General features: G+C 42.3%; 1 protein-coding gene and 1 pseudogene across 3 annotated transcripts in view; both read left to right on the top strand.

Annotated features, from left to right (window-relative positions):
- Nucleotides 1-10152, top strand: part of MCF2L (MCF.2 cell line derived transforming sequence like) — a 272361-nt gene extending 262209 nt beyond the window's left edge. Inside the window, exons 27-34 of one of the 3 annotated variants that reach the window (XM_074964021.1) lie at nucleotides 337-449; nucleotides 933-1025; nucleotides 1893-1952; nucleotides 2314-2388; nucleotides 6618-6745; nucleotides 7442-7554; nucleotides 7701-7804; nucleotides 7925-10152. In XM_074964021.1, the coding sequence (XP_074820122.1) occupies nucleotides 337-449; nucleotides 933-1025; nucleotides 1893-1952; nucleotides 2314-2388; nucleotides 6618-6745; nucleotides 7442-7554; nucleotides 7701-7804; nucleotides 7925-8004 (766 nt within the window). In that variant the 3' untranslated portion in view covers nucleotides 8005-10152. The remainder of the gene's footprint in view (nucleotides 1-336; nucleotides 450-932; nucleotides 1026-1892; nucleotides 1953-2313; nucleotides 2389-6617; nucleotides 6746-7441; nucleotides 7555-7700; nucleotides 7805-7924) is intronic. The other 2 variants (XM_074964030.1, XM_074964042.1) reach the window with 2 other exon arrangements.
- Nucleotides 10153-18843: 8691 nt separating this feature from the next.
- On the top strand, nucleotides 18844-22226 carry LOC141977909 (E3 SUMO-protein ligase KIAA1586-like; annotated as a pseudogene).
- Nucleotides 22227-27275: the final 5049 nt, after the last annotated feature.

Consider the following 27275-nt stretch of genomic DNA (forward strand, 5'->3'; position numbering starts at 1 on the left):
AAGCTGACTCCTCTCCATCATTCTTAGCAGACGGGATGTTCAGGGCTCTGCTAAGGCAGAGATCACCAGATTAGGGGCATGTGGAGGAGGAGTCCTGAATCCTTTCTCAGCCACAGCAGCAACCATAACACACATGGCTGCAATCATTGGGTGACAGTCCCCATCCTAGCTTTCCAGGGAGCGGAAGCTGTGGTCCATGCACAGTCTTCAGCATGCATGTCTGCAGGAAGGAGTAAAAGCAGTCTTGTGGCCTGCAGAAGGGACAGATATCTGCCATCCCTGTTCAGACTTAGAACTACAGGAGGTTTATTGTCTTAATTTTCTTCTGATAAACAGTCCTTCAAGGAATCAGGGAAGAACTGTCAAACTAGAAGAGAGAAAAACTGATCCCACAAGTCCAGAAGATTGTGTCACCTCAGTAGCACCAAAGTACCCTGAGAAAGGCAAAGGTGAGTCTCAGTTACAATTAAATTATCCATGGACGTATAGTACCTTACCAAGGGGGAATGGAGAGTGTCCAATGTAAAGCGAGAGCTAGGAGTATGCTTTTGGGGGTTTTTTGTTGCAGGGCCAGCATTGTAGATAGACCCTGCAGATTTGATTTGTTTCCCAGATTTCTCTTTTACAGGACAAATGTCTTGATACTACCTCAAAACTCTCTTAAAACCCTGCCGAGAGTGTTCTGATGAAGAGCCCTTTATTCCTCTGTGATTTGGTTCCCATCACTGAGTTCAGCTGCTAGACCACTTTTAAATGTAAAGGTCTGCACAGTGGTGATAAACTGTTGCTTGGATTCTTTTGCAATGCATGAACTTCCTGTCTTTTATTTCTCCCTCAAAATGCTAGTTCCCTGGCATAGTGTTGGATGATTTTGCCTTGACCTTTTCATGTGTCTCCCCTTTCTCTCTTTCCATCTCTTTCTTCATTTGTAGATGATACAGTAATTAGTTCTACCTCAGAATGCTCTGCACTGTCAAAAAAGCGCTTTACACTTCAGGGCTTTACTAACCTGAAAAGTCAGAAAGGTAATTTTTTAACAAGCTAGATCCTGTTTTCCAAGCAAGGCTGTAGTTGGTCTATCATGGGTGTGTTTCTGTGTGAATATATACACGCAGATAGGGATATATAGCTTAGTTCCTCTCCTAAGTTTAAGTTGGTTTTTGCTATCATAGACCCTGGCCAAAGGGCCCTGAGGTAGAAAGTCCACTGGGGGAGGTAGACCGTACCAAGAGCCTATAATCTGCATTGCACTTGGTGACGGGGTGTTTTAGGGCATGGTGCTAGCCAGGACGGTGGAGTGGTCAGAGTGACATGGGGGGAGTGCTGAATCCATTTTATGTACACATCAGTCCCCAGAAAGAGTTTAAGCTGCTCATCTCCAGTGGGAACACTGAAGGAGGGTAGCAGTGGAAACCTCCTTTGCCTACCCTCAGAGTGAATGAGCAGCACCATGCTCCACCTTCAGTGAATCTGATCTGGTTATTATAACCAGTAGGGAACCAATGTTTTGTTAGAAGTGTTTTCTTCTTAACTTCTTATTAATCAAATTTTCTGTCCTTAATGCAAGGCTGTAAAGGGTGTTGCTATTTTCAAGGATATAAGGAAATAAGAATTCAGTTCTTTTCGAAAGAGGTCTTCAGTTTTTGCTTCCTGCTGCCAAATAAATGCATTTGTAGAATTGTAAAGTCCTTCTTGCTTTGATTGACTCCCTTTAAATAGTCTGCATTGCACTAATATGACAACACATAGTAGAACACATGATTTTCAAGCACCCTCTTAACATGTCTTTTTAAACCCTGATTACCTTTGAGTTCTTTCTGGAGACTGTATCAGCATAGTATGTCTAAAGCACATATAAGGTAAGCACTAATATTCCATGCTTGCCTTGACAGAAACTCCATCTCCTACTGCTAAAAACCAGACATTGCCAATGATCCTTCTGACAGGACCAGGTACTGATGTAGAATTAGTTTTGCCAAAATAAAATGATCATGTTCATATAATGTTTGCACCTAAAATGCAGATTAACTGTATTCTGTTGATGTACAGTTTTTAGAAAAAAAAATCATATATTTGTATCCTTAATTGTAAAAATGTCTTGCCAATTTAGCACATAATGGATGTAATACCCAAAAATTAATTCCTTTTGTTATAATCAGTCAATGGCAACTAAAATAAATTAGATTAATCAGGAACCATTTACTATATTCCAGTGTAAACTCAAAGGTACTTAGCATGCAATCTACCTATTCTGTTTTTTCCAGTTCTTCAATATCTCTCTTCTGTGTTTTTTGCCTATTCATCCTACTGCAGCTTCTCCTACCAGCCCTGACAAAAAAGCTAAACGACATGAAGTAAAGAGTGATCCAACTCCTTTTGGTTTAAGAGGTAGAGTGATATTATCACCTTTTGTACTCCACAATAAGCCATAGATATCTAATGTAATATTAATATCAAATAAGTGTGGGTGTGCATATGATAGTGTATGCACAACAGTATTGTCATCAGCTGTTTTTTCCATGATACTGGTTCCACACCCTTCTTGTACACTCAGGCAATATTTCCCCTACAGCCACACTCTTCTTCCAAACCCCACTTTCCAAGGTTTCTTCAACCTTTGTCTTTAACCATGCCACCTGTGAAAGCCCAGCTGGTGTTGCAGGCTTTTGGGTGTGGCATTATCCAACAGCATTCACTTTGCCTATACTGTGGGATGTTCAATGCACTCTGAGTGTGTACGCCACCTCTATGCATGTGGAATCTGAAGGTCTGTGACATCTGAGCTCTGTAGGAAACCAGCCAAACCTGCTAGACTTCCCAGCTAATATGAAAGGTCTGGACTTCGAGGATATTAAAAGGAAGAAAAGTTTTGCTCAGGAGTCTTTGCAAGGAAATGGGAACTCTAAGAGGGGGGTTCCCTGAGAAGATGCAGGGAGATGTGAAGACAATCCTGTGGGAATCTGTTGCAGAGTCAGAAGGGAAAATGGATGTCCAGTCCAGTACCTTATGCTCTGTAGAACTCTATCTGGGTTTGGAGAGAAAATGATTTTGTCCTGGTGGCTCAGATAATCCAAATCCAGTTCACTTGACAGCTTCTGCTTTTTGATGAAAAAGAAATGTTTAATTCATATATTTGGGTGTGAGTTAGATCCTACAGCCATGTTTTTAGAAAGCATGTACCTTAGAAAACACTCAGACAATGATACTGTTATATCATTGAGATTCTCTGTCCTATGAAGAAATTAAGTGTGTTCATTTCCATTTGTACCATTATAATACAAGCTGCATACCCTGAGCTCCCAACAAAGATTTCATATACAATCCTTGAATAGACTGTTGATTTGAGAAAGAAAATAACCAAGAAACTAAATTAAATTTAAAACATCCTGCCATCCCCCCTGTCACGCACCTCTGTCCCCATTTTTTCCTTTCCACCACTTCGCCTTCCCTCTGCCCACCAAAGCCTTGGGAGGATAGATGGGCTGTGCCACTCAGTTGAAATGACTGGTGTAAAACTGGTGCAAGTTCAATCAAAATCAGGCCCTGTAACTGAATTATATCCTCCTCCTGATTTCTTTGCTAGCAATCTCTTTTCTCATAGGTTCTCTGCCTTTTTCTTTTGCTTCCTTTCTAAGGTTCCTCAGGTAGAAAGTTCTTCGGGGAGAAAAGGGCATTTTTTTTCTCGTTTGGTGTTTTGTCAGCATTGGGCTAGTGCTGCCTGAAAGTAATAGGAAATCACTCTTGGAAATTCTGTGAGCTTTTGTGTTTTTCCCCAATATGGATGCAGAATCACTTTTGACTGTTTCTTATTTTTTAAATTGAATGCTACCCTTCATGAATAGTAACACTACTGTTACCTGAATTCCTGCAGTGTCTAGCACCCCAGCCAAGATGTGGGGCCCAGTAGCGCTGGGCACTGTATGAACACATGATAAGAAGTAGTCCATGCCCCCCAAAGAATTTAGCATCTAAAACAGACAGGATAAAGAATGGGAGAAACAGGATGCAACATATGAGCAGAGTGATAATTGGCAAACATCAAGTTTAGTCCCCTGTTTTTTTGTGTGTATTTTTTTTGTTCTGTTTTTATAAATGATAGCCAGGCAGAATTGAGGACCAGGGACAGACAGCAAAATTACTTTCCTCTATTATATTGTGGGGTTTTTTTATTTAAAAAGAATGAAAAGGGTTCTAGTTGCATCTCCACAAGCCCAGCAATAAAGGTAACTTTTAAGCTAAAAATGAAATTTGAGTGGAATGAAGCAGGAACTTATTATTCAGTTCTTTCACAGATGCAAGTTCAGTATTAGCATTGGCCAGGGCCAAATGGGTCAGTACTTCTAATCTTCTACCAACAGCCCAGCGCAGGCAAGGTAAAGTATCAGTCCTGGGCCACATGAACCTATGTTTTTGGTGTGCTGTGGATTAGAGATTGGTCTGGCTTTACTCTGCTAGTACTAGAACACGTTTTGTAACATGTATCGTCCAGTGCCTCAGTCAAGGTTCCTCCCCCGCTCTGAACTCTAGGGTACAGCTGTGGGGACCTGCATGAAAACCTCCTAAGCTTACTTTCACCAGCTTAGGTTAAAACTTCCCCAAGGTACAAATTAATTTTATCCTTTGTCCTTGGAATAACCACTGCCACCACCAAACTCTAACTGGGTTTACTGGGAAACGTAGTTTGGACACGTCTTTCCCCCCCAAATCCTCCCAACCCTTGCACCCCACTTCCTGGGAAAGGTTTGGTAAAAATCCTCACCAATTTGCATAGGTGACCACAGGCCCAAACCCTTGGATCTGAGAACAATGAAAAAGCATTCAGTTTTCTTACAAGAAGACTTTTAATAGAAATAGAAGTAAATAGGAGTAAAGGAATCACCCCTGTAAAATTAGGATGGTAGGTACCTTACAGGGTAATTAGATTCAAAACATAGAGAATCCCTCTAGGCAAAACCTTAAGTTACAAAAAAGACACACAGACAGAAATAGTCATTCTATTCAGCACAATTCTTTTCTCAGCCATTTAAAGAAATCATCATCTAACACATACCTAGCTAGATTACTTACTAAAAGTTCTAAGACTCCATTCCTGTTCTATCCCCGGCAAAAGCAGCATACCAACAGACACACAGACCCTTTGTTTCTCTCCCTGCTCCCAGCTTTTGAAAGTATCTTGTCTCCTCGTTGGTCATTTTGGTCAGGTGCCAGCGAGATTACCTTTAGCTTATTAACCCTTTACAGGTGAGAGGATCTTTCCTCTAGCCAGGAGGGATTTTAAAGGGGTTTACCCTTCCATTTATATTTATGACAGCCTCACAGATTCCATGGAAAGCAAAAATTCTGGGTTCCCCACCTCCCCCCCAAGTATAAGTGATTATTATCGTGCTTTTATATTTAGAGTTGGCTTGGGGAGTGTTCCTCCTGTCATTCTTTTCACTGGGTATTAATGCTGTAACTGTTTGTCCTGAACAGAAATTTATCATAAAAGACGAATTCTGAAACTTTCCTAATCTGTTTTATCATGATTTGCTTTTATGATTAAGAACCACATGCATATGTTTGTGGTTACTTCGGGTTTTTTTAAGGACCTGCTGACCTCAGTGAAAAGCAACCTTAGTTTGATTTTTATTTGGAACGGTGAGTTGTGCACCCTGGATGTGATTCAGCATTGTAAATAAATGAAATGGGTTAGCCTGCATTACTCGTCATGGGAAAAATAGTAACACTTTACAATGTGATAAATACGTCTTTGTTCCTGGGGTGGTCACTGCAACAGTTTTAATCATGATTAATTCTCTTAGTATTACTGTGCAGTTTGTCACCCCAGTTTGGCTTTGAACAATAGCAACCTGATCTGATGACAGGTTTCAGAGTAGCAGCCGTGTTAGTCTGTATCCACAAAAAGAAAAGGGGTACTTGTGGCACCTTAAACACTAACACATTTATTTGAGCATAAGCTTTCATGAGCTACAGCTCAATTCATCGGATGCGATGCAAGCTGTAGCTCATGAAAGCTGATGCTCAAATAAATGTGTTAGTCTCTAAGGTGCCACAAGTACTCCTTTTCTTTTTGAGGATCTGATGAGGTGCTGAAGTCAGTGACTTCAATGGGAATGGCAAGTGCTCAGCAATTTGGAAAATCAGACCACTATTGCCATCTTCTGATTATCCAGTTAAGCTTCTTTGATGATGTCACACCTACCCACCAGCCCTCAGCAACACGAATTGAAGTAATTTCTGTTTCTACTGCCTCCCAAGAAAAACAGCCATACACCTATTGTGTGTGTGTGTGTGTGTGTATATATATATATGTAAAAAACAGAGGGACTTTTTCTTTTCTGCTTATTTTCTTTTTAAAAACATTAAGGCCCAAATTCACCACTGCCATAAAATAGCACAACTTCATAGGAATTGTGCCAGCTTATGCCAGCAATGAATTTGGCCCCAAGGGTATAAATATTTCCCCACCTAACATTTTCCTCCTATTTCTACTTGATATGTAAGTAACTATTACAGACTTTGGGTGGTATCCTGGTCTCACTGAAGTCAGTGGGAGTTTTTCTTGTTTCTGGGATATTTTCACAAAGTTAATAACTATAGGCTATTTGTTTCCCCAGGTTGGGCTAAAACATCTCATTCACTTGATGCCTCTGAAGAAAATGATGGTTGGTCTAGTGCTGAGGACCCACTTAATTCATCAGATGCAGAGGAAGATGAAGGAGAAGGGGGAGGAGAGATGAAGCTGGTAACCAGAAATATTTTCCGACCAATTTAGTGAAATTTGTATCTCTAATTAATATAGTAAAAGTATCTAGTACATGGGAATTTTGCTGGAACTTGCAGCAATAAATAAATAAATAAATAACCCCAGGCTTGAAGTCCTTAATCAGGCAAAATTTCAATTTAAGGTTGCACTTGCATAAGTACCTTGTGAAAGTTTTTTGTCATTTGGACTCATAGCATCTGCAGTTGTTTATATTACACACCAAAGAACTGTGAAAAGTAACACAGGTGTCTATTGTTTACTGCCTCAGTAATGAATAACAGTGAGTTAGAAAGCAATATTTTCCAATGAAATCGCATATATAAATCTCTGGTTCACCTAAGCTTTTTCTGGACTTTAAATTTTATCTCCTGTTTAGAACCTGAATGAGGGTTGGGGGTGTTTTTTTGGGGGGGTTTTTTGGTTTTTTTAAATTAATTGACATAATGAGAGAGGTACAGATGTTTCTCAGGAAGTCATTCAGGCTGTTTGGGAGAATACATATACTGACTTCACATTTTGGGTGAATAGCAAGGTTTATTGTCCCTCAAAGTAAATGTTCACCTCGGCTTCACTGTGGTTTAAAAAAAAAACAAATTACCCCAGAAGTACAAAAGTTAATATCTATTATTTTTACTGTACAGTTTAATTTGTTTGTTTTTCCTTCTGTGCATTTAGACTCCTGGTAAATACACTGTTGTGACTGATTATGACAAAGGAGGTTCTGAAGATCTTTCAGTGAAAAGTGGAGACCGTGTTCAGCTGATCCGTGAAGGGGAGGACAGACTTTGGTATGGAAAATTGCACGTAGCTGCTTGAAAATGCACACAAGTATCTCATCAATTTTGATGTCATATACTCTGAAGAATTTCTGTGTGTGTATAAAGAGCATATTTTTAAAAATGTAAACAGTTTGACAGTAAAATTCTTTTCTTAGGTATGTGAAGAATCTGAGCACCGGGAAAGAAGGTTTGGTGCCAGCCAACAATTTATTGATGCTCATTGGCAACTCAAAATCAGCTCAGTCTTTAAGCAGCTCTGGTAAGAGAGTAACTGTAAATGTGGCAATGGTCAGTTTAGCTAAACATTTATATAGTAAGCATTTTGAAAGAACAAATGACATAGCATGTTTCTTGTGATTTGTTTTCCCTCCTACTCCAGAATCAGGCACTGGATGCAGTACTTTGAGTTCATCATCAAGTTACAATGAAAGTTGCAATGCTGGCAGCACCAGCTTCTGAGACATCAAGGGCTAATGCTAATGTTTCCCCAAGTCACCTGTGAACTTCCAGCATCTTCTGCAGACTTTTGAACGTTGGACTGAAATGGAGATCCAGCATGTGTGTGTTGCCTGTCTCATGTTTTAAATGGTGATTTACAGAGCCAACCCTAGGAAGAGGTCAGTGAAAAGTATGTGGAGTCTGAGATTATAAAGAAAAGTAAATTATCTGAAATGGGATCTTCTAGAAGCTTCTGATCTGAAGTCTGAATCTCAACATAAGTTTTCCCATGGGTATTGCCATCAAATTTCTACAGACACATCATTTAACCACAACCAGAAGAAGAACAGGACGAGACAGGAATGTGTTCCTCTGTGGTAAATCCTATTGTAAAATAATGAAATAAAAAATAATTGTATAATATAGAAATAAGGATAAGAAATCTGAGTTTACAGTTCACTCTTCAAAAACCTTCCTGTAAGGATACTTCTGGGTTAATGCAGTATATGGAGTCTCTTTTACAATAACCGGGAATTAATTGTAGGTCCAGCCATTATCTTGTCTTGAATTTTTAGCACTGTGCTTTCTGCAGTAAAATGCGTCTTCACAGGCTGTGGTGCAAAAGAAATGGACAATTCACTGACCACAATAGCATCAAAAGAAAAGACTATTTTATCTTTTCCAGCATTTTTTACTGTGTGTCCAATGGCCATTTTTGAGGTATTTTGGCCTCTGAACCAAGTTCTTTACCAAGAATCACTGTGTTTACATAACACTGGCAATTTAATAGCATCTTTGATACAAAATTATTTTTCATTACTAAGGTACACATTGAAACACAAAATGTTTGTATTACTTAAGTGATTTCTTAATGATTTGTAATACAGTGTGGTTATCTTCAGCTCTAACAGTTAGAAAATGGTTACAGGCAAATGAAACTATGCCTGCTACACTATGTAGCTCAAGAGCTTTCCTAATGCTGAAGATTTATTGTGAGGATTAGAAACCTGAACCTTTTAGCTAAGGATGTATGTTTGTAGATTTACTCAAAAGGATGGAAAAATCTAAACAATTTTATATTTTTTCTATAAAATGGGAGGGTGAGGGCAATTACTTTATTTTAAAAAAATCTGGACTACATTGCGGACAAATATTTTAAATCCTTTTTTTAAAGGGAGGGAAATCATAAACATACAGTTTTTCAGGGTATAATGTAAATGCTGTAAATTATCACCTCCTCAGATATTCTTTGCAGTTCAGCCTTACCAATGCAAACAGTGCATCAATTTTGATTTTTTTTTTTTGCTTATACTGGAATATCATTTTTTCCTGGTCTGTGTACTGTATTACTTAAAATAATCTGGAGTGTTGAGGGCTTAATTTTCAGAAGCACTGAGCGCAGTGAGCTGCTATTGCAGTCAATGGGAGCTGCTGGTGCTCCGCACCTAGAAGTCTAACTGAATATAAGAAATCTTGATTTTTACTCTCTATCATGCGAACAGCTAAAAGAGAAATGCCTCAAAAGAATTATCTTACTTTTCTAGTTTCCAGAAGTGATTTCTGTCCCAGTTACAATCAAAATGCAGCTGGCTGTGGCCAGTGCATAAATGTATATATAAATATGTATGTGTCTGTGTGTGTGTGTGTGTATATATACATATATATATATATATATATCAGTGTAAAAGATGTATTTATAGTCTTCATGCTGCTGAAAATGTGTCACTTTACAATTCATAAATACTTCGGTTTCTTGCAATACTGCAGTATGAAGGCTGGTCAGGGTTTTTACTTTATGCATCATTTCCAAAAAAGGATTCATCTGTTCCTTCTTAAATATCCTATACTAAACTGTGCTGGCCAGGACCGTTTAGCCTGATATGTGATAATGAAATAGCAATGTGCAGAGATATTGGTTTGCCTTCTTATTTGTAAGTTATTTTGTAAATGATCTGTAACATAATTTACTGAAATATATTGCTCTCAAACAGTCCTATAATGAGACTGTGTTCTTTCAGCTGTCTCATTGCAGCATCCTTTCCATTATTTTTGTGATCTTATATACATCATTGCACTTTAATACAGCACATTTCACAGTTTCCTTTTCTACAGCTGTTGTAAATTATACGTACCAAATCAGAGGTCTTTATTGGATGTATGAAAGTTTGATGAATAAATTTCAGCATTTCTTGCTGGATGTCCTCAATATGGAGGTGCTGTTTGCTTTATTGTCTCAAGGTGCTCAGACACTATTGTGCTGTGCGTCATATAAGAGCATAAATACCTCAGTAGGACCCAACAGGGCTGTAATGGCTGGCTCCAAAAGCCAAGTTAACACCTTCTGAGTAGCCCTGACAATTCCACCAGAATGAGGCTTTTGAAAGATCACCTTTGTGTGTCCAAACCTTTTGCTCCCTTCTTTTAATCCACCTTTCAGAATTCCATTCCTACTTCTCCCCCGGTTTGCTCTTCCAACTCTCCGTTGCTTCCACAGGGCTGGGGAGATGGGACCAGCCTGATGATTGGATAATAAATTTAAGATGCTGCCAGATTGGCTTGACAGCAGCCAGATTTCTTGGCTGTTTGTTGCAAATGTTTGGTTTGGTTTGGTTTAATTTGGGGAGTGGAAGGGGTGTCTTTCACAGATCTGGTTGAGTTCCCCCTGCTGGACACTCACCAGACTGGTATGACTGGCAGGGGGGACAGTGAAGCCCAGTTGCCTAGTTCCTGGACGCATTGTCATCTTCCCCTAGCTTCCCCCGCATCCAGTGCGTATTCCCCAGGATCCCACCAAAGGTGTGAGCTTTCGGGTTTACAGTTTACTTCTTCAGGGATACACAGTAGTGAAAACCTACAGACAGACTTTGCACAGTCTCTATTACTCTTTACTTAGTAGCATGAGAAATACACAGAGCTATACAAAATAACAAATATACCTCAGTGCATTTCCCTGGCTCAGATTCTTCACCACTCTGCAGAGTTCTTTGGACTTGGGCAGAGTCCTCTTCTTCACATGGACAGAGCCAGATTCCCTCTCCTGCACATGGCTTCTCTTCATAATCTTGCCACCCCTCTGTCTCCTGTAGCTAGCTCTTTCTGATCTTGGCTCATCCTGTGGTTAATCCAGAACGCCCTGTTGCTATGAAAGCCTGCTTATCTCTTGTCCGAATGCTTCCTGTGTCTCCAAAAGTCTTTTCCCTTTCTTCTTCCCATGGGTCCTTTTTAAAGCCCTGCTCTGTCATCTTTGTACTGTTTGGGAATTTTCCAGTCTGTCCACTTCCCTCTCCCTGCAGACTAGTTGCAAAAACTAGCTTCAGCCAATCTCCTTAGCACACCCATTGTTCGGTCAGCACACAGTTGTTAATGATTCTACTTTGTCCTGGTCTGGGAGGTACTGTACTGCAACCCATGTCAGCAAATGATGAATTCCACAACCACACAGAGACATTCCCAGATACAATAAATTCATAACAACCAGAATTCATGAGTTGTACATAGACAAATTCCCGAAATCGTCATGGAGGGGCACCATTGAGAAGTTTATCTTGAGGAAGGTGGAGGTCCCATGCCGCCACCTCCTTATGCCTGTCATGATAGCAGCCAAGGTAGGAGAGATTGGGTGCTAAACTCTAATTTACAGCATCTGAAGAGGAGTATACTTTAGTGCTCTAAGAGTTAATGGTATCTTCAGGGCACCCCACTGTGTCTAGGTATTGGAAGGCAGGATGTGATTTTACACTAAAATGAGATATTCTGGGCTAGACCTGTGGCCAACCGCTGCCATGTGACAAAGCCAGGTTTAATTTCTTGCCCTCTCTCTCTCCCGCATCCACACTGGATGTGCTGCCAAGGCAACACTTCGATCCATTGGATCAAAGAGCGTATCTTGTGTACTCAATAGTGGCCTCTGTGTAACCAATTAGAGAGCCCCAGTAATGGGCTCCAAGAGAGTCCAATGCTCCTGAGCTACAGAATGGCAGCCACAACATGGATTCTACGGCATTAAAGAAACATGTTCCTAGGCCAGTTTTAGTCCAGTGGAATGTGGGAAAAAGTCATGTTTTTATACAGAACTTTAAATAATGACAGAGACAACTATTTAACTCGTTTCCCACTGTAAACACCGTCATTTCTTTTCATGTTTCCTGTATTCTAGATAACTGGCTCAAAGTAGAAGCATTCTCCTCTAGTGGGTACAAAGCTGGGATCCCAGGGAAGACTTCAGGATCAGTTTATTGTACTGTGTAGAACTATATTCACTGAATTAAACTAACCTTTCAGATAATCAATCTCCAATTCTTCAAAGACTACACTGGCTTTCAGCCTTCTTCTAGGTGCTATCTAAGGGGTTTATTTTGAAATATGGTGTAAAGTCCTATCTGATATGCATCAGGGCTACCTGAGAACACTACCTCCCTCCATAAATGTAGACACAAAAATTAAGATTAGATTTGTGTAGATGAGGCCAAATGCTTTCAGATCTGGAATTTGCTTCTCCCACTCACTATAACAAAGCGGAGTTTGTTGACCTTCAAGACTTTGGTGTCAGTCCCATCTAGAGACTGTACTACCTAAATGCAATCGATGGGTGCACTAGAAATACCTAAGATGTTGAAATAGCTCCATTTGTTCAGGCTTTCATCTGTGGGAGACAAGTGGGGTGGAAGGTTGGATACAGCTCAAACTAAGGAGGAATCATAGAATATCAGGGTTGGAAGGGACCCCAGAAGGTCATCTAGTCCAACCCCCTGCTTGAAGCAGGACCAATTCCCAGTTAAATCATCCCAGCCAGGGCTTTGTCAAGCCTGACCTTAAAAACCTCTAAGGAAGGAGATTCTACCACCTCCCTAGGTAACGCATTCCAGTGTTTCACCACCCTCTTAGTGAAAAAGTTTTTCCTAATATCCAATCTAAACCTCCCCCATTGCAACTTGAGACCATTACTCCTCGTTCTGTCATCTGTTACCATTGAGAACAGTCTAGAGCCATCCTCTTTGGAACCCCCTTTCAGGTAGTTGAAAGCAGCTATCAAATCCCCCCTCATTCTTCTCTTCTGCAGACTAAACAATCCCAGCTCCCTCAGCCTCTCTTCATAAGTCATGTACTCTAGACCCCTAATCATTTTTGTTGCCCTTCGCTGGACTCTCTCCAATTTATCCACATCCTTCTTGTAGTGTGGGGCCCAAAACTGGACACAGTACTCCAGATGAGGCCTCACCAGTGTCAAATAGAGGGGAACGATCACGTCCCTCGATCTGCTCGCTATGCCCCTACTTATACATCCCAAAATGCCATTGGCCTTCTTGGCAACAAGGGCACACTGTTGACTCATATCCAGCTTCTCGTCCACTGTCACCCCTAGGTCCTTTTCCGCAGAACTGCTGCCTAGCCATTCGGTCCCTAGTCTGTAGCGGTGCATTGGATTCTTCCATCCTAAGTGCAGGACCCTGCACTTATCCTTATTGAACCTCATCAGATTTCTTTTGGCCCAATCCTCCAATTTGTCTAGGTCCTTCTGTATCCTATCCCTCCCCTCCAGCGTATCTACCACTCCTCCCAGTTTAGTATCATCTGCAAATTTGCTGAGAGTGCAATCCACACCATCCTCCAGATCATTTATGAAGATATTGAACAAAACCGGCCCCAGGACCGACCCCTGGGGCACTCCACTTGACACCGGCTGCCAACTAGACATGGAGCCATTTATCACTACCCGTTGAGCCCGACAATCTAGCCAGCTTTCTACCCACCTTATAGTGCATTCATCCAGCCCATACTTCCTTAACTTGCTGACAAGAATACTGTGGGAGACCGTGTCAAAAGCTTTGCTAAAGTCAAGAAACAATACATCCACTGCTTTCCCTTCATCCACAGAACCAGTAATCTCATCATAAAAGGCGATTAGATTAGTCAGGCATGACCTTCCCTTGGTGAATCCATGCTGACTGTTCCTGATCACTTTCCTCTCATGTAAGTGCTTCAGGATTGATTCTTTGAGGACCTGCTCCATGATTTTTCCAGGGACTGAGGTGAGGCTGACTGGCCTGTAGTTCCCAGGATCCTCCTTCTTCCCTTTTTTAAAGATTGGCACTACATTAGCCTTTTTCCAGTCATCCGGGACTTCCCCCGTTCGCCACGAGTTTTCAAAGATAATGGCCAAGGGCTCTGCAATCACAGCCGCCAATTCCTTCAGCACTCTCGGATGTAACTCGTCCGGCCCCATGGACTTGTGCACGTCCAGCTTTTCTAAATAGTCCCTAACCACCTCTATCTCCACAGAGGGCTGGCCATCTCTTCCCCATTCTGTGATGCCCAGCGCAGCAGTCTGGGAGCTGACCTTGTTAGTGAAAACAGAGGCAAAAAAAGCATTGAGTACATTAGCTTTTTCCACATCCTCTGTCACTAGGTTGCCTCCCTCATTCAGTAAGGGGCCCACACTTTCCTTGGCTTTCTTCTTGTTGCCAACATACCTGAAGAAACCCTTCTTGTTACTCTTGACATCTCTTGCTAGCTGCAGCTCCAGGTGCGATTTGGCCCTCCTGATATCTTTCCTACATGCCCGAGCAATATTTTTATACTCTTCCCTGGTCATATGTCCAACCTTCCACTTCTTGTAAGCTTCTTTTTTATGTTTAAGATCCGCTAGGATTTCACCATTAAGCCAAGCTGGTCGCCTGCCATATTTACTATTCTTTCGACTCATCGGGATGGTTTGTCCCTGTAACCTCAACAGGGATTCCTTGAAATACAGCCAGCTCTCCTGGACTCCCTTCCCCTTCATGTTAGTCCCCCAGGGGATCCTGGCCATCTGTTCCCTGAGGGAGTCGAAGTCTGCTTTCCTGAAGTCCAGGGTCCGTATCCTGCTGCTTACCTTTCTTCCCTGCGTCAGGATCCTGAACTCAACCAACTCATGGTCACTGCCTCCCAGATTCCCATCCACTTTTGCTTCCCCCACTAATTCTACCCGGTTTGTGAGCAGCAGGTCAAGAAAAGCACCCCCCCTAGTTGGCTCCCCTAGCACTTGCACCAGGAAATTGTCCCCTACGCTTTCCAAAAACTTCCTGGATTGTCTATGCACTGCTGTATTGCTCTCCCAGCAGATATCAGGAAAATTAAAGTCACCCATGAGAATCAGGGCATGCGATCTAGTAGCTTCCGTGAGTTGCCGGAAGAAAGCCTCATCCACCTCATCCCCCTGGTCCGGTGGTCTATAGCAGACTCCCACCACTACATCACTCTTGTTGCACACACTTCTAAACTTAATCCAGAGACACTCAGGTTTTTCCACAGTTTCGTACCGGAGCTCTGAGCAGTCATACTGCTCCCTTACATACAGTGCTACTCCCCCACCTTTTCTGCCCTGCCTGTCCTTCCTGAACAGTTTATAACCATCCATGACTGTACTCCAGTCACGTGAGTTATCCCACCAAGTCTCTGTTATTCCAATCACGTCATAGTTCCTTGACATCACCAGGACCTCCAGTTCTCCCTGCTTGTTTCCAAGGCTTTGTGCATTTGTATATAAGCACTTGAGATAACCTGTTGATCGCCCCTCATTCCCAGTATGAGGCAGGAGCCCTCCCCTCGCAGACATTCCTGCCTGTGCTTCCTCCCAGTATCCCGCTTTCCCACTTACCTCAGGGCTTTGGTCTCCTTCCCCCGGTGAACCTAGTTTAAAGCCCTCCTCACTAGGTTAGCCAGCCTGCTGGCAAAGATGCTCTTCCCTCTCTTCGTAAGAGAATCCATTTATGTTGACAATAGTCAATATGTTTATTATTTAGCATGTGATGATTGTGTCAATATTGTGCATAGAGAAAAAGGCCTTTTCTGTCAGGATAAGGAGACCAAGATGCTCTCTTGGGGATCCATAAACAAGGAATAGAAAGGCCATGTTATGGCTTCCAATGGAGAAGCAATTTTCAGAGCTGTTATAGTAGAGTGCTTGGTAAGTGATCTCTGCCCTTCACAAACAGCTTGAAAGGATAAGGGACAGCTGCTGCATGAGACTAACCTAAGGCCTTTTGCCAGAGATATTAACTTCGCTCTATTTGTTTTGTTCTAGGGAACTTTCAGAAACCTGCTTTTAATTCAATTTTTATCTAATTATTTTTAGAATTTATCACTGACCAGTCAATTTCAGAAAAAAAGTTAGGACCTTTCAGACCTTTTAAAAGCATCTTATTGTAATATTATGTGTAAAATTACATTCAGTTAGAAACAGGGCCCGAGATATGCTGTTCACTTTATTCGGAAGCGTTGTGTTTGACTTTTTTAAATGGCATCAAAATCTCTCAATCACTTCTCACACGACTTTGATTGACAGTAGTTGGAAATCTGGTCAAATTGTTCTCTCAAGATTTCTACCATCCTAAGAATTTGGCCTGATCCAAGCCAGAAGCAAATGCATACATATGCCTAGAAGTTTAGGATCTTTTCCAGAAAAAAAACTAACAAGGTGGATTCAGAACAGAGCATTGAATATGTAAAATTGAAACTCAAGGATTGGCCAAAATTTTTATTAATGTGTAGATCACATCTGTGATGGGCTTAAACCAAATCCCAGATTTGAACACCCCCTCTCCCCCTCAAACCCCCAATTTTGGAGTGTTCATAGTCCAGATCTATATTTTTCAGCTTGAGCCCACTTCTTATACAAATACTAGACCAGTTAAGTACTAACAGTAAAAGGGCGGGGGGTAAAAGGGAGAGACCCAGTACAAGTAAGAAATTCTGGTACCTCTCACTAATACCCCTTTCATCAGGAGAGTCCTAACGTTATCTGTAAAATGTCTCTAAAAGGGCTGCCATTGAGTTAATTTAGCAACAAAAGCATTACAGTGAGAGAAGGTCAAGGATTAACAGGACATGACAGCTGCGAGGGGAAGTAGATTGTGTTTCAAAACAGTTTAACAGCAAATGTTTTTTGGCAACAAAAAGCTTTATTAAGATCAAGTTTTGTGGAGTTGTGACATTATCCAGGACTATGATGTATCTCAGAAGGTGGCAGTGCTCCGGTGATACAGCTCAACCCACTGTTAGTATATGTTTGAATATGTCTGCCCTAAAGTCTCTAAACATACAGTGTCTATTTGCAAAATTAATGTAACCTATATTGGCTCTCTGCTCTATATGGTTGTCATAAATATAAAGGGAAGGCTAACCACCTTTAAATCCCTCCTGGCCAGAGGAAAAACTCTTTCACCTGTAAAGGGTTAAGAAGCTAAGGTAACCTCACTGGCACCTGACCAAAATGACCAATGCAGAGACAAGATACTTTCAAAGCTGGAGGGAGGGTGGGGAACAAAGGGTCCTCTCTGTGTGATGCTTTTGCCGGGACCAGAGCAGGAATGCAGGTCAGAACTCCTGTAAAGAGTTAGTAAGCAATCTAGTTAGGTATGTGTTAGATTCTGTTTTGTTTAAATGGCTGATAAAATAAGTTGTGCTGAATGGAATGTATATTCCTGTTTTGAGTCTTTTTGTAACTTAAGGTTTTGCCTAGCGGGATTCTCTATGTTTTGAATCTAATTACCCTCTAAGGTATTTACCATCCTGATTTTACAGAGGTGATTCTTTTACTTTTTCTTTAATTAAAATTCTTCTTTTAAGAACCTGATTGCTTTTTCATTGTTCTTAAGATCCAAGGGTTTGGGTCTGTGTTCACCTATGCAAATTGGTGAAGATTTTTATAAAGCCTTCCCCGGGAAAGGGGGTGTAGTGCTTGGGGGGATATTTTCGGGGGGAGACGTTTCCAAGTGGGCACTTCCCCTGTTATTTTTGTTAGACACTTTGGTGGTGGCAGCATAAGGTCCAGGGACAAAAGGTAAAATAGTTTGTACCTTGGGGAAGTTTTAACTTAAGCTGGTAACAATAAGCTTAGGGGGTCTTCCATGCAGGTCCCTACATCTGTACCCTAGAGTTCAGAGTGGGGAAGGAACCTTGACAATGGTTCTTTAAAAACAAGTTGCTAGCAGCTCCTTTGTCCTCGTAACAAGATGGGGAGCATACCCATGAGGGGGAAAAACTGAACACAAAATAAGATTTCAGTTCCAAGAAGCCAGAGTGAGTCTTTTTTTTTTAAGTGTTTAGTAAAACAATGTCATTTTAATGGAACTGGAGCTCGATGGCAGTCTCTTTAGGCCACACTCCAGACTAACAAAAATCCACTGGGGGAATCCAGTAGCACTGTGAGCCAAGACCTGTTTGATTTTCTGGCCAGTCCTACAGTCCAGGGTGGGCGAGGCTGATACAGAGGAAGGAACCTCTGGCAAGTATGCAGTTTGCTTTGATATTGCAGGGACACATCTGTTCATTTACTCTTTTATAATCATGCTAGAAGCAGCAGTGAAATAACCAATAGAGGAAGAGTTACTATCTGCTTCTCACTCCCCTGGCTATACAGTTAGGCAGAGGGGCCCTGCAGAACAGTTTATGGGCACTCGGATGTCCTGTGAATCCTCCGTAGAGATCTAGAGGAAACTTTCCTGGAGATAAGTCTGCAATCTTCTGCCAAAGGTTTCTGGGGAGGGCTCAGTTAGTTCTTCCACCATGGTAGGACACTTTCCCATGGCACTCAGCAATTACTTCAACAGTCACCAATGCAGCACACAGACTAGCAGCGTACGGACCCAGTCTGCAGCCAGATGCATGCACGAGCTGTTTCCTTTCAGCATCCGTTACCCTCAGGAGTAAGATATCAGCTAACATCACCACTGCCTGTGGAAAACTGTGTTTTCCAGTATTCAGTTCAATTGTCCTATCCACATGTACTCTTGCCCGTGAGGTATCACCCCACCTTATTGTCCCCATTCACCCACTTCCCCTAGGCCGTACTCACCATAGCTGGGACTGCCACTATGCTCTATGAACCCCAAGGAGAAATGCGAATGTAATGCTTTGAACTTGCATGCTGAACTCAAGGGGAGTGAGTTCAGGATAGCAAGTTTCCATTTATCTTGTGAATACACTCACAAGAGGACGTCTGTGCATCTTTGCAGCTGGAAATGTGGCCCTGAGGGTCTCTCCATCTACACCAGTGGAGCAGCTCAGCCAGATGAGGAGGAGGAGAGGAGGCAGGATGACTTGTTCCACGAGATCCTGCAAGCCTCTGGTGCTTCAGATGCCAAACACAGGGCTTGTAGGATCACCCAGTGGTGAGCTGGAGCTGGTATGCAGTGGTTCCCGGGAACCGGTTGCTAAATTTTGAAGCAGTTTTAGAACTGGATGCTAAAAATTGTTAGGAAAACAAATGTTATAAAACGAATAATCTTAATCTTATAAAATGGTGTAGAAAATAATAGGGGAGAGGTTGGCAACCTGTGGCACGCCTGCCAAAGGCGGCAGGCGAGCTGATTTTTACCAGCAAGCTGCTGCCAGCCAGGGTCTGCTGGCCCCACTCAGCCCGCTGCCTTCCTGGATGAACGGAACTGAGCAGGGAGCCAGCGGCCGGAACCCCAGACCGGCGGCGGGTGAGCCGGTGCCGGTCTGGGGTTCTGTCCACCACCCCACTCAGCCCACTGCCAGACTGAAGTTCCGGCCACCGGGCCCTTGCCAGCTGGGGTCCCGGCCATCGGCCCTGCTTAGCCCGCTGTCATTCTGGGGTTCCGTGGGGGGCTCATGTAAATGTAAAATTTATAACTGGCATGGGAAACCTTAAATTAATGAAGACTTGTAATATGGTGTACAAAATAAACTTCAAATGTAGAGGGACGTGGAATTCTAGCAGTTAAAGAGCCGTTTCTACAACAGATAGGTCAAGATTTATGTTGCTACGCGCGTGCGCATGTAATGTCGTTGCAGGCTGCGACTCGGTCGCATCCAAGTTCGTCCTGATGCGAGACAAACGTCTCATTTATTATGTTATTAACAGGGGTTGCACTTGCCTCGTTCGTGCACTTGCTCGACTGTTTTCTATACATTTCAACACGACCAGTGAGTCATAGTCGGTCTGTTTGTTTCTAGTAAATTGCGTGTGATATTTCGGTGTGTAATACTAACTGGACTGTTATTCGAAGATTAAAGTTTTCTATTCAATATTATTTACCCTTCATAATGAGATGCCAGAAGAGCATTAGTGACCGGTTTTCCACTAAAATGACAGAATCATCGGTCAGTAGTTCTAGTAGTGAAAATAATGATTTAAATACTGAAAACGCCAATGACAATACTTTTGGTGATGAAAATATCTTAAATGTTGAATCATCTGAAAATGTGTCGCAATGGAAGAGGATTTACATGACTGTGCAAATGTAGTACCCGATTGTTGGACTTCCGAGCAGGCACAATATTTTTTAAAGAAATATAATGGCTTGATCATTGAAGGCAAAAACCTTGGCTGTTTCCACTGTACAAATATGTCACATTTGGGGGTCCTTGGAGGAAAATCTTGACACATTTCTTCGGAATGGCAAAAGTGTACTATTAAAGCCCCTGGAACTGATAAAAAAGTTCAGCAAGCTTCATGAAGAAAAAAAATGAACATTTCGAATCAAGCTCTCATTTGAGAGTTATAAATATTTTAAATGAATCTAAAGATTCACTACAGTGATTGATAAAGTTACTGAAAAAAAAATGCAATAACCAGCAAAATTTTCAACATAGTTTACAACTTAGTAAAAAGAAACCAACCAATGTCAGATATGGAGGATGAAGTAGAGCTACAAATTTAGAATGAAACCAATTTAGGGAACTGCCTACATTCTCGATTTTCGGCCATCAGAATCAGAGCATATTGCTGAATTAATAAGAAAAATTTTTAGTAAAATCATTTAAAACAATTCAAAGATTTGTATTATTATTGATAAAGCTTCTACAATTTCAAGTAAAACTGTGCTTGTAATTCACATTTTATAAGAATTACAAGATTCTTCACCAACAATTTTTCTCGATTTAGTGGAATTAGAATCAACAAAAGCAGAAAATATTTATAATGCTTTGAGAAATACATTAACCGATACAGGATTTCACACAGAATAGTTAGAGAAAAATTTAATCGGATTTTGTTCTGATGGCTCGAGCACCATGCTTGGACATAAATCTGGAGTTGCTACAAGACTCATTCAAGGTTTTCCAAACATTATAATTTGGCATTGTTTGAATCATCAGCTACAACTGGCTTTAGATGATGCTATAAATGATATCAATGAAATAAGCCATTTCAAGATTTTTTTGGACAAGATTTATGCAATTTTTCATCAGTCAAATAAGTCAGTTTTAACTTAAACAAGTTTCTGAAGAACTATATATTGAAATCATCAAAATAGGCCGTGTCTTTGGTCCACGATGGGCTTCTTGTAACCTTAGAGCTGTCAATACGGTCTGGAGAGCTTATCCAGCTCTTTATATTTATTTTTCCAAAAATAAGAAATTTTCTGGCATGGAAAAAAGATTGAAAAACAAAGAATTTTTAAAAGACTTGGCATTAATGATTGACATTTTGGATGAACTTGCATTATCATCAAATGCACTGCAAGCGAGACAATTGAGTTTAACAAAGGCAGATAAGCTAATCAAATGAACGATTGATTTTTTTCATACAATTAAAAGATAGGTTTGGTACACATGAAAATAAAATTAATGAAATGATAGAAAGTGATGCTTTTAAATGCACAGAGTTTGAAGATAATGTGAGGTTTAAATCACTGCCACGAGACAAAGTAATAGAATATATTATTGAAAAAATGAAGGCAAGATTATTAAACAAAAATCACATTAAATATAAAGAAGATAATTTAGGTCATTCTAGTAATACACCTAAAATAGTTGAATTATTCAATGTTATGGATCTCACTTCTTGGAATATTGAAGAAGTCAGGTTACCTTGGAAATCAGGAGAAGAAAAAGTGCATGAATTAAACAAATTCATAAAATTTGTAGTCGATTTAAATGATTTTCGTGACTATGTAGAGAATAACATTCAATCAAAACATCTTCCTGATCCGGAAACAATAAGGAAAGCAAAGCAAATTATGAACATAATTGCAATTAGTTCTGCAGAAGCAGAAAGAGCTTTTTCGTTGATGAATATTATTTGTAGTGATAAAAGGGCGAATTTAACAATTACACATATTTCAAGCTTTATGACCATCAATTTGTTGGGAAAACCACTAAGTTCCTGGAACCCAATACCATATGTTAAAGCATGGATGAGAAGTCATCGATCCGCATTAGATACCAGAGTTCGTATATCCAACACCAAAGATTACGGAGAAGATGACGAAGCCATTTGGAAATTACTACCTATTTAGTAATAAATAATGTACTTAAATATTCTTTAAAATATTGCTTGTTGCATTGTATACTTCAACATGAATATATTACACTTTTTATTTTTAATAACTTAAGTAGTTCACATGTAATATTTTAAAATACAAGAATAATAGGCATTTCATTCTTAAATATTATCTTTGCTTACTCATACATCTTCTTTATATTTTCTTTTCAAACGTATTTTAAATTCATTTAAAAAAGCAATAAAATACTTTGTTTCTATTGTAATAAACATGTAAAAATGTTTGTTTTTTATTGTTAAGTATGTCTCCCAGTGACTCAATGCAGTGCCACTTCTTATGGAAAAAGGTACAAAAAATACATACTGTGGCACATCCCTTAAATCAGAACTTTTGATAGTGAACCGGTTGTTAAGATTTTGGCAGCTTATCACCGGGATCACCCTCACAGACGGCATGGACGGGGATCGAGCAGAGAGGAGAAAGGCACAGGAAAAGGAGAGAGATGTGCAGCAGGAGATGCTAGCACTTCTCAAGTGTCAGACAGAAATGCTGGAGACTCTTGTTGACCTTCAGATTCAACAGTCCCGTGCTCGCCTCCCTCTGCAGCCCATCAAGAACTGCATGCTGGGACCTCCCTACACACCCCTGCCACACATTCTACCTGCTGTCCGGGGCTGCTGCACAATCCCTATCACTCCATCCCAGGGGAGAGGACAGGCAATCACAGCCACACATACACTGACCTGTGAGAGACAAGGCTGATGTATGTGTTTGTGAAATGGAAATGACTGTTCTTTCCCTTTCAAAGGTTCTTTTCCCTGTATTTATGAAGTTTCATTCAGTTATAAATGTCTGTTTGTCTGGGTTTGGAATAAAACTTATGGAAGCTTAAGTCATCTATATTAGTTCACAATATATGCTGGCTTGGGCTGAAATAATTCACAGATAGTAGCAATAGGTGCATTTGCAATGTTATATTACTACCCACAGAGCACTCATTACAACAGGAATGGGCAAACTTTTTGGCCCAAGGGACACATCTGGGAATAGAAATTGTACGGCGGGCCATGAGTGCTCACAAAATTGGGTTTTGGGTGTGTGGGGGAGGGGGTGAGGGCTCTGGGGTGGGGCCAGAAATAAGGAGTTCAGGGTGCGGGAGGGGGCTCCGGGTTGGGGCAGGGGAGTGGGGTGGGGAGAGAGGCTCTGCGGTGGGGCTGGGAATGAGCAGTTTGGGGTGTAGGAAGATGCTCTGGGCTGGGACCAAGGGGTTCGGAGGGCAGGAGGAGGATCAGGGTTGGGGCAGAGGGTTGGGAAGGGGTGCAGGCTCTGGGGTGGGGTTGGGGATGAGGGGCTTGGAGTGTAGGAGGGTGCTCTGGGCTGGGATCAAGGGGTTCGGAGGACAGGAGGGGGTTCGGGGCAGGGGGTTGGGACGTGGGGACGTGGCTCAGGGGTGCAGGGTCTGGGCGGCGCTTATCTCAAGTAGCTCCTGGAAGCAGTGGCCATGTCCCCTCTCCGGCTCTGACACAAAGACATGCCCAGGCGGCTCTGTGCACTGCCCCGTCTGCAGGTGCCACCCCTGCAGCTCCCATTGGCCACAGTTCCTGGCCAATGGGAGCTGCGGCGGCATCGTGCAGAGCAGAGCCCCCTGTCTGCCCCTACGCATAGGAGCTGGAGCGGGGCCATGCTGCTGCTTCCGGGAGCCACAAGGAGCGGCCCCGACCCTGCTCTCCAGCTAGAGCACTGGAGTGGGGCAAGCCCCAGACCCCAGTCCCCAGCAGGAGCTCAAGGGCTGGATTAAAATGGCTGGTGGGCTGGATCTGGCCCGTGGGCCCTAGTTTGCCCGCCCCTGCATTACAAAGTACATACTGGGGTGCAAAAAAAAAATTCCAGGTAGAATACACTACAGCAAAATAAATACTGTGGCTCACTATTAAAATGGTCTTTCAAAGCCTCCCTGAGCTGTATAGCAATAAAAATATTGCTCAAGCATGCAGGGGTGTAATCAGGAAGGCCAAAGCACAATTGGACTTGCAGCTAGCAAGGGATGTGAAGGATACCAAGAAGGGGTTCTTCTGGTATGTTAGCAATAAGAAGGAGGTCAGGAAAGTGTGGGACCCTTACTTATTAGGGGAAGCAACTCAGTGACAGACGATGTGGAAAAAGCTGAAGTACTCAATGCTTTTTTCCTCGGTCTCCACAGACAAGGTCAGCTCCCAGACTGCTGCACTGGGCAGCACAGTATGGGGAGGAGGTGAGCACCTCTCAGTGGTGAGAGAACAGGTTAAGGACTATTTAGAAAAGCTGGACATGCACAAGACCCTGGGGCTGGATGCACTGCATCTGAGGGTGCTGAGGGAGTTGACTGTTGTGATTGCAGAGCCATTGGCCATTATCTTTGAAAACTCGTGACGATTGGGGGAGGTCCCAGACAACTGGAAAAAGGCAAATATAGTGCCCATCTTTAAAAAAAGGGAAGAAGGAGAATCTGGGGAACTTCAGACCGGTCAGCCTCACCTCAGTCCCCAAAAAAATCATGGAGCAGGTCCTCAAGGAATCCATTTTGAAGCACTTGGAGGAGAGGAAGGTGATCAGGAACAGTCAAATGGATTCACCAAGGGAAAGTCATGCCTGACCAACCTGATTGCCTTCTATGATGAGATAACTGGCTCTGTGGATATGGGGAAAGTGGTGGACATAGTATACCTTGACTTTAGCAAAGCTTTTGATACGGTCTCCCACAGTATTCTTGCCAGCAAGTTAAAGTAGTATGGATTGGACTCCTGGCCTATAAGGTGGATAGAAAGCTGGCTAGATTGTCAGTCTCAATGGGTAGTGAAAAATGGTGCGATGTCTAGTTGGCAGCTGGTATCAAGCAGAGCACCTCAGGGGTTGGTCCTGGGGCCAGTTTTGTTCAACATCTTCATTAATTATCTGGATGATGGGATAGATTGCACCCTCAGCAAGTTTGCAGGTGACGCTAGGCTGGGGGGAGAGGTAGATATGCTGGAGGGAGGGATAGGGTCCAGAGTGACCTAGACAAATTGGAGGATTGGGCCAAAAGAAATCTGATGAGGTTCAACAAGGACAAGTGCAGAGTCCTGCACTTAGGATGGAAGAATCCCATGCACCGCTACAGGCTGGGGACCAACTGGCTAAGCGGCAGTTCTACAGCAAAGGACCTGGGGTTTACAGTGGATGAGAAGCTGGATCTGAGTCAACAGTGTGCCCTTGTTACCAAGAAGTTGGTGCTGGTCCTGCTTTGAGCAGGGGGTTGGACTAGATGATCTGCTGAGGTCTCTTCCAACCCTAATCTTCTATGATTCTATGTCCTGCCCACTGCCCAGAGTCACAGTCCTTCATAGCAAGACATGATTAATGGCCCGTCACACTTGCATCACAGCAACCCCCACTGTGGATTTCCCAGCTCCAAACTGATTCGTGACTGATCAGTAGCAATCTGGCATTGCATGTTTCCATACAGCAATTGCCACTTACTTCTCCACTGTCAGTGTAGATCTCATTTTGGTGTTGCTACACTGGAGGGCTGGGACGAGCTCCATACACACATCCAGAAATGTGGCCTTACACATCTGAAAGTTCTGCAGCCATTGCTCCTCATCCCATACCCGCATAATGATGTGATCCCACCATCAGTGCTTGTTTCTTGGGCCCAGAACTGGTGCTCCACCATTTGCAGCTGCTCTCTGAATGACGCCAACAACTTTGAATTGTTTCTTTATATGTCCCATAGCAATCTAGCCTCCAAGGAATTGTCATGTTACCCCTGGCTCTGCAAATACTGCAGGATGAGGCGTGCCATGCTCGCAACGCTCATCACAATAGTGCAGAGCTGTGTGGGATCCATGCTGCTCACACAGATGGCAGATGTGCAGGTTTGCGGGGCTTTTGAAAAGAGGCATGAAACATGGGATGGAGAAAACTGCACTATGGGATGTTGAAATCATGTTCCCAACCACCCCTGCATGATCCGTTTGCTCCCATGAGGCATTACAAACCCTTCCCTAAACACCCTGCAGTAGATGGCCGTGTAACCCACACACCTTCTGGGTGTGGCATTCTGTCCCATCTAGTGGCACTGAGACCACTTAAACGGAGAGATAAAATGAGTCTACTCTACAGCCTTAGCTAACAGCCAGTTGGCTTTTAGCTCATGCCATAGAGGATCATGCATTCAGCTCCAGAGGTCCCCAGTTCAATCCTGCCTGCCAGCGACTGGGTCCTGTTGGTGATAGTGGCACATTGGTGTAGCGACCCATGGTGCACCGCTCTCTGCATTGATGCAAGTGATGATAGTTAGGACACGCACCATTGACACAAGGAGCGTAACATGGACATGCAAAAGTGATTTAATTACTGTGATGGCTGTACACTGGTGTAACTCAGGTTGACATAATTTTGTAGTCTAGATGTACCCTGAATCTGGACTGCACTGACTATTTAAATATGTGGTTCATATTTACAGGGAAAATGATTAATATTACTTGACAAATCCACGAGTAGTTGATCGAAGATACAGAACAGGGACTCTCATAGTTTGAATGTTAAAGTATACAGATCCCAGAGAGAGAGAGATCATAGTCTCCACCATCTTTCATAATGATGTAACTCATTTGTAGTTTAGTAATTTGCCTCAATCCCGTGCCCACTGTAAAAGCTCAAACCCTAACTCTGGTGAACGACCCTCCTCTATAGTAGCCTGAGTTTCCCCCAGAACATCAGTGTGTGAAATTTGTCCAACTTCTCCAGATTGCAGCATTGTCCCCTCCAGCCATGGAAGTTGCCAATCCAAGCTGTTTGCTCTGTGAGAAACTTGAAAAATTCAGCATGGTGAGAAATATTTGACTCTGCCTCTGGGCAATGGCAGCCTGGCTTCAGCAAGCCGTTCCACGATAGTTCAGCTAGAGCAGCTTTGGCAGGTGCTGTCAGAAAGGCAAAAAACCCTTTTTGCTTCTGCGAGAACATAAGATTTTAAATGCTCTCTTGTAGTCTGACCTAGAAGGTGGCAACTGCTGTCGGTGCTCTAACCTCTGTCTTATCTAGTTA

This window comes from Natator depressus, chromosome 1 (assembly GCF_965152275.1).
Source record: "Natator depressus isolate rNatDep1 chromosome 1, rNatDep2.hap1, whole genome shotgun sequence".
NCBI lineage: Eukaryota > Metazoa > Chordata > Testudines > Cheloniidae > Natator > Natator depressus.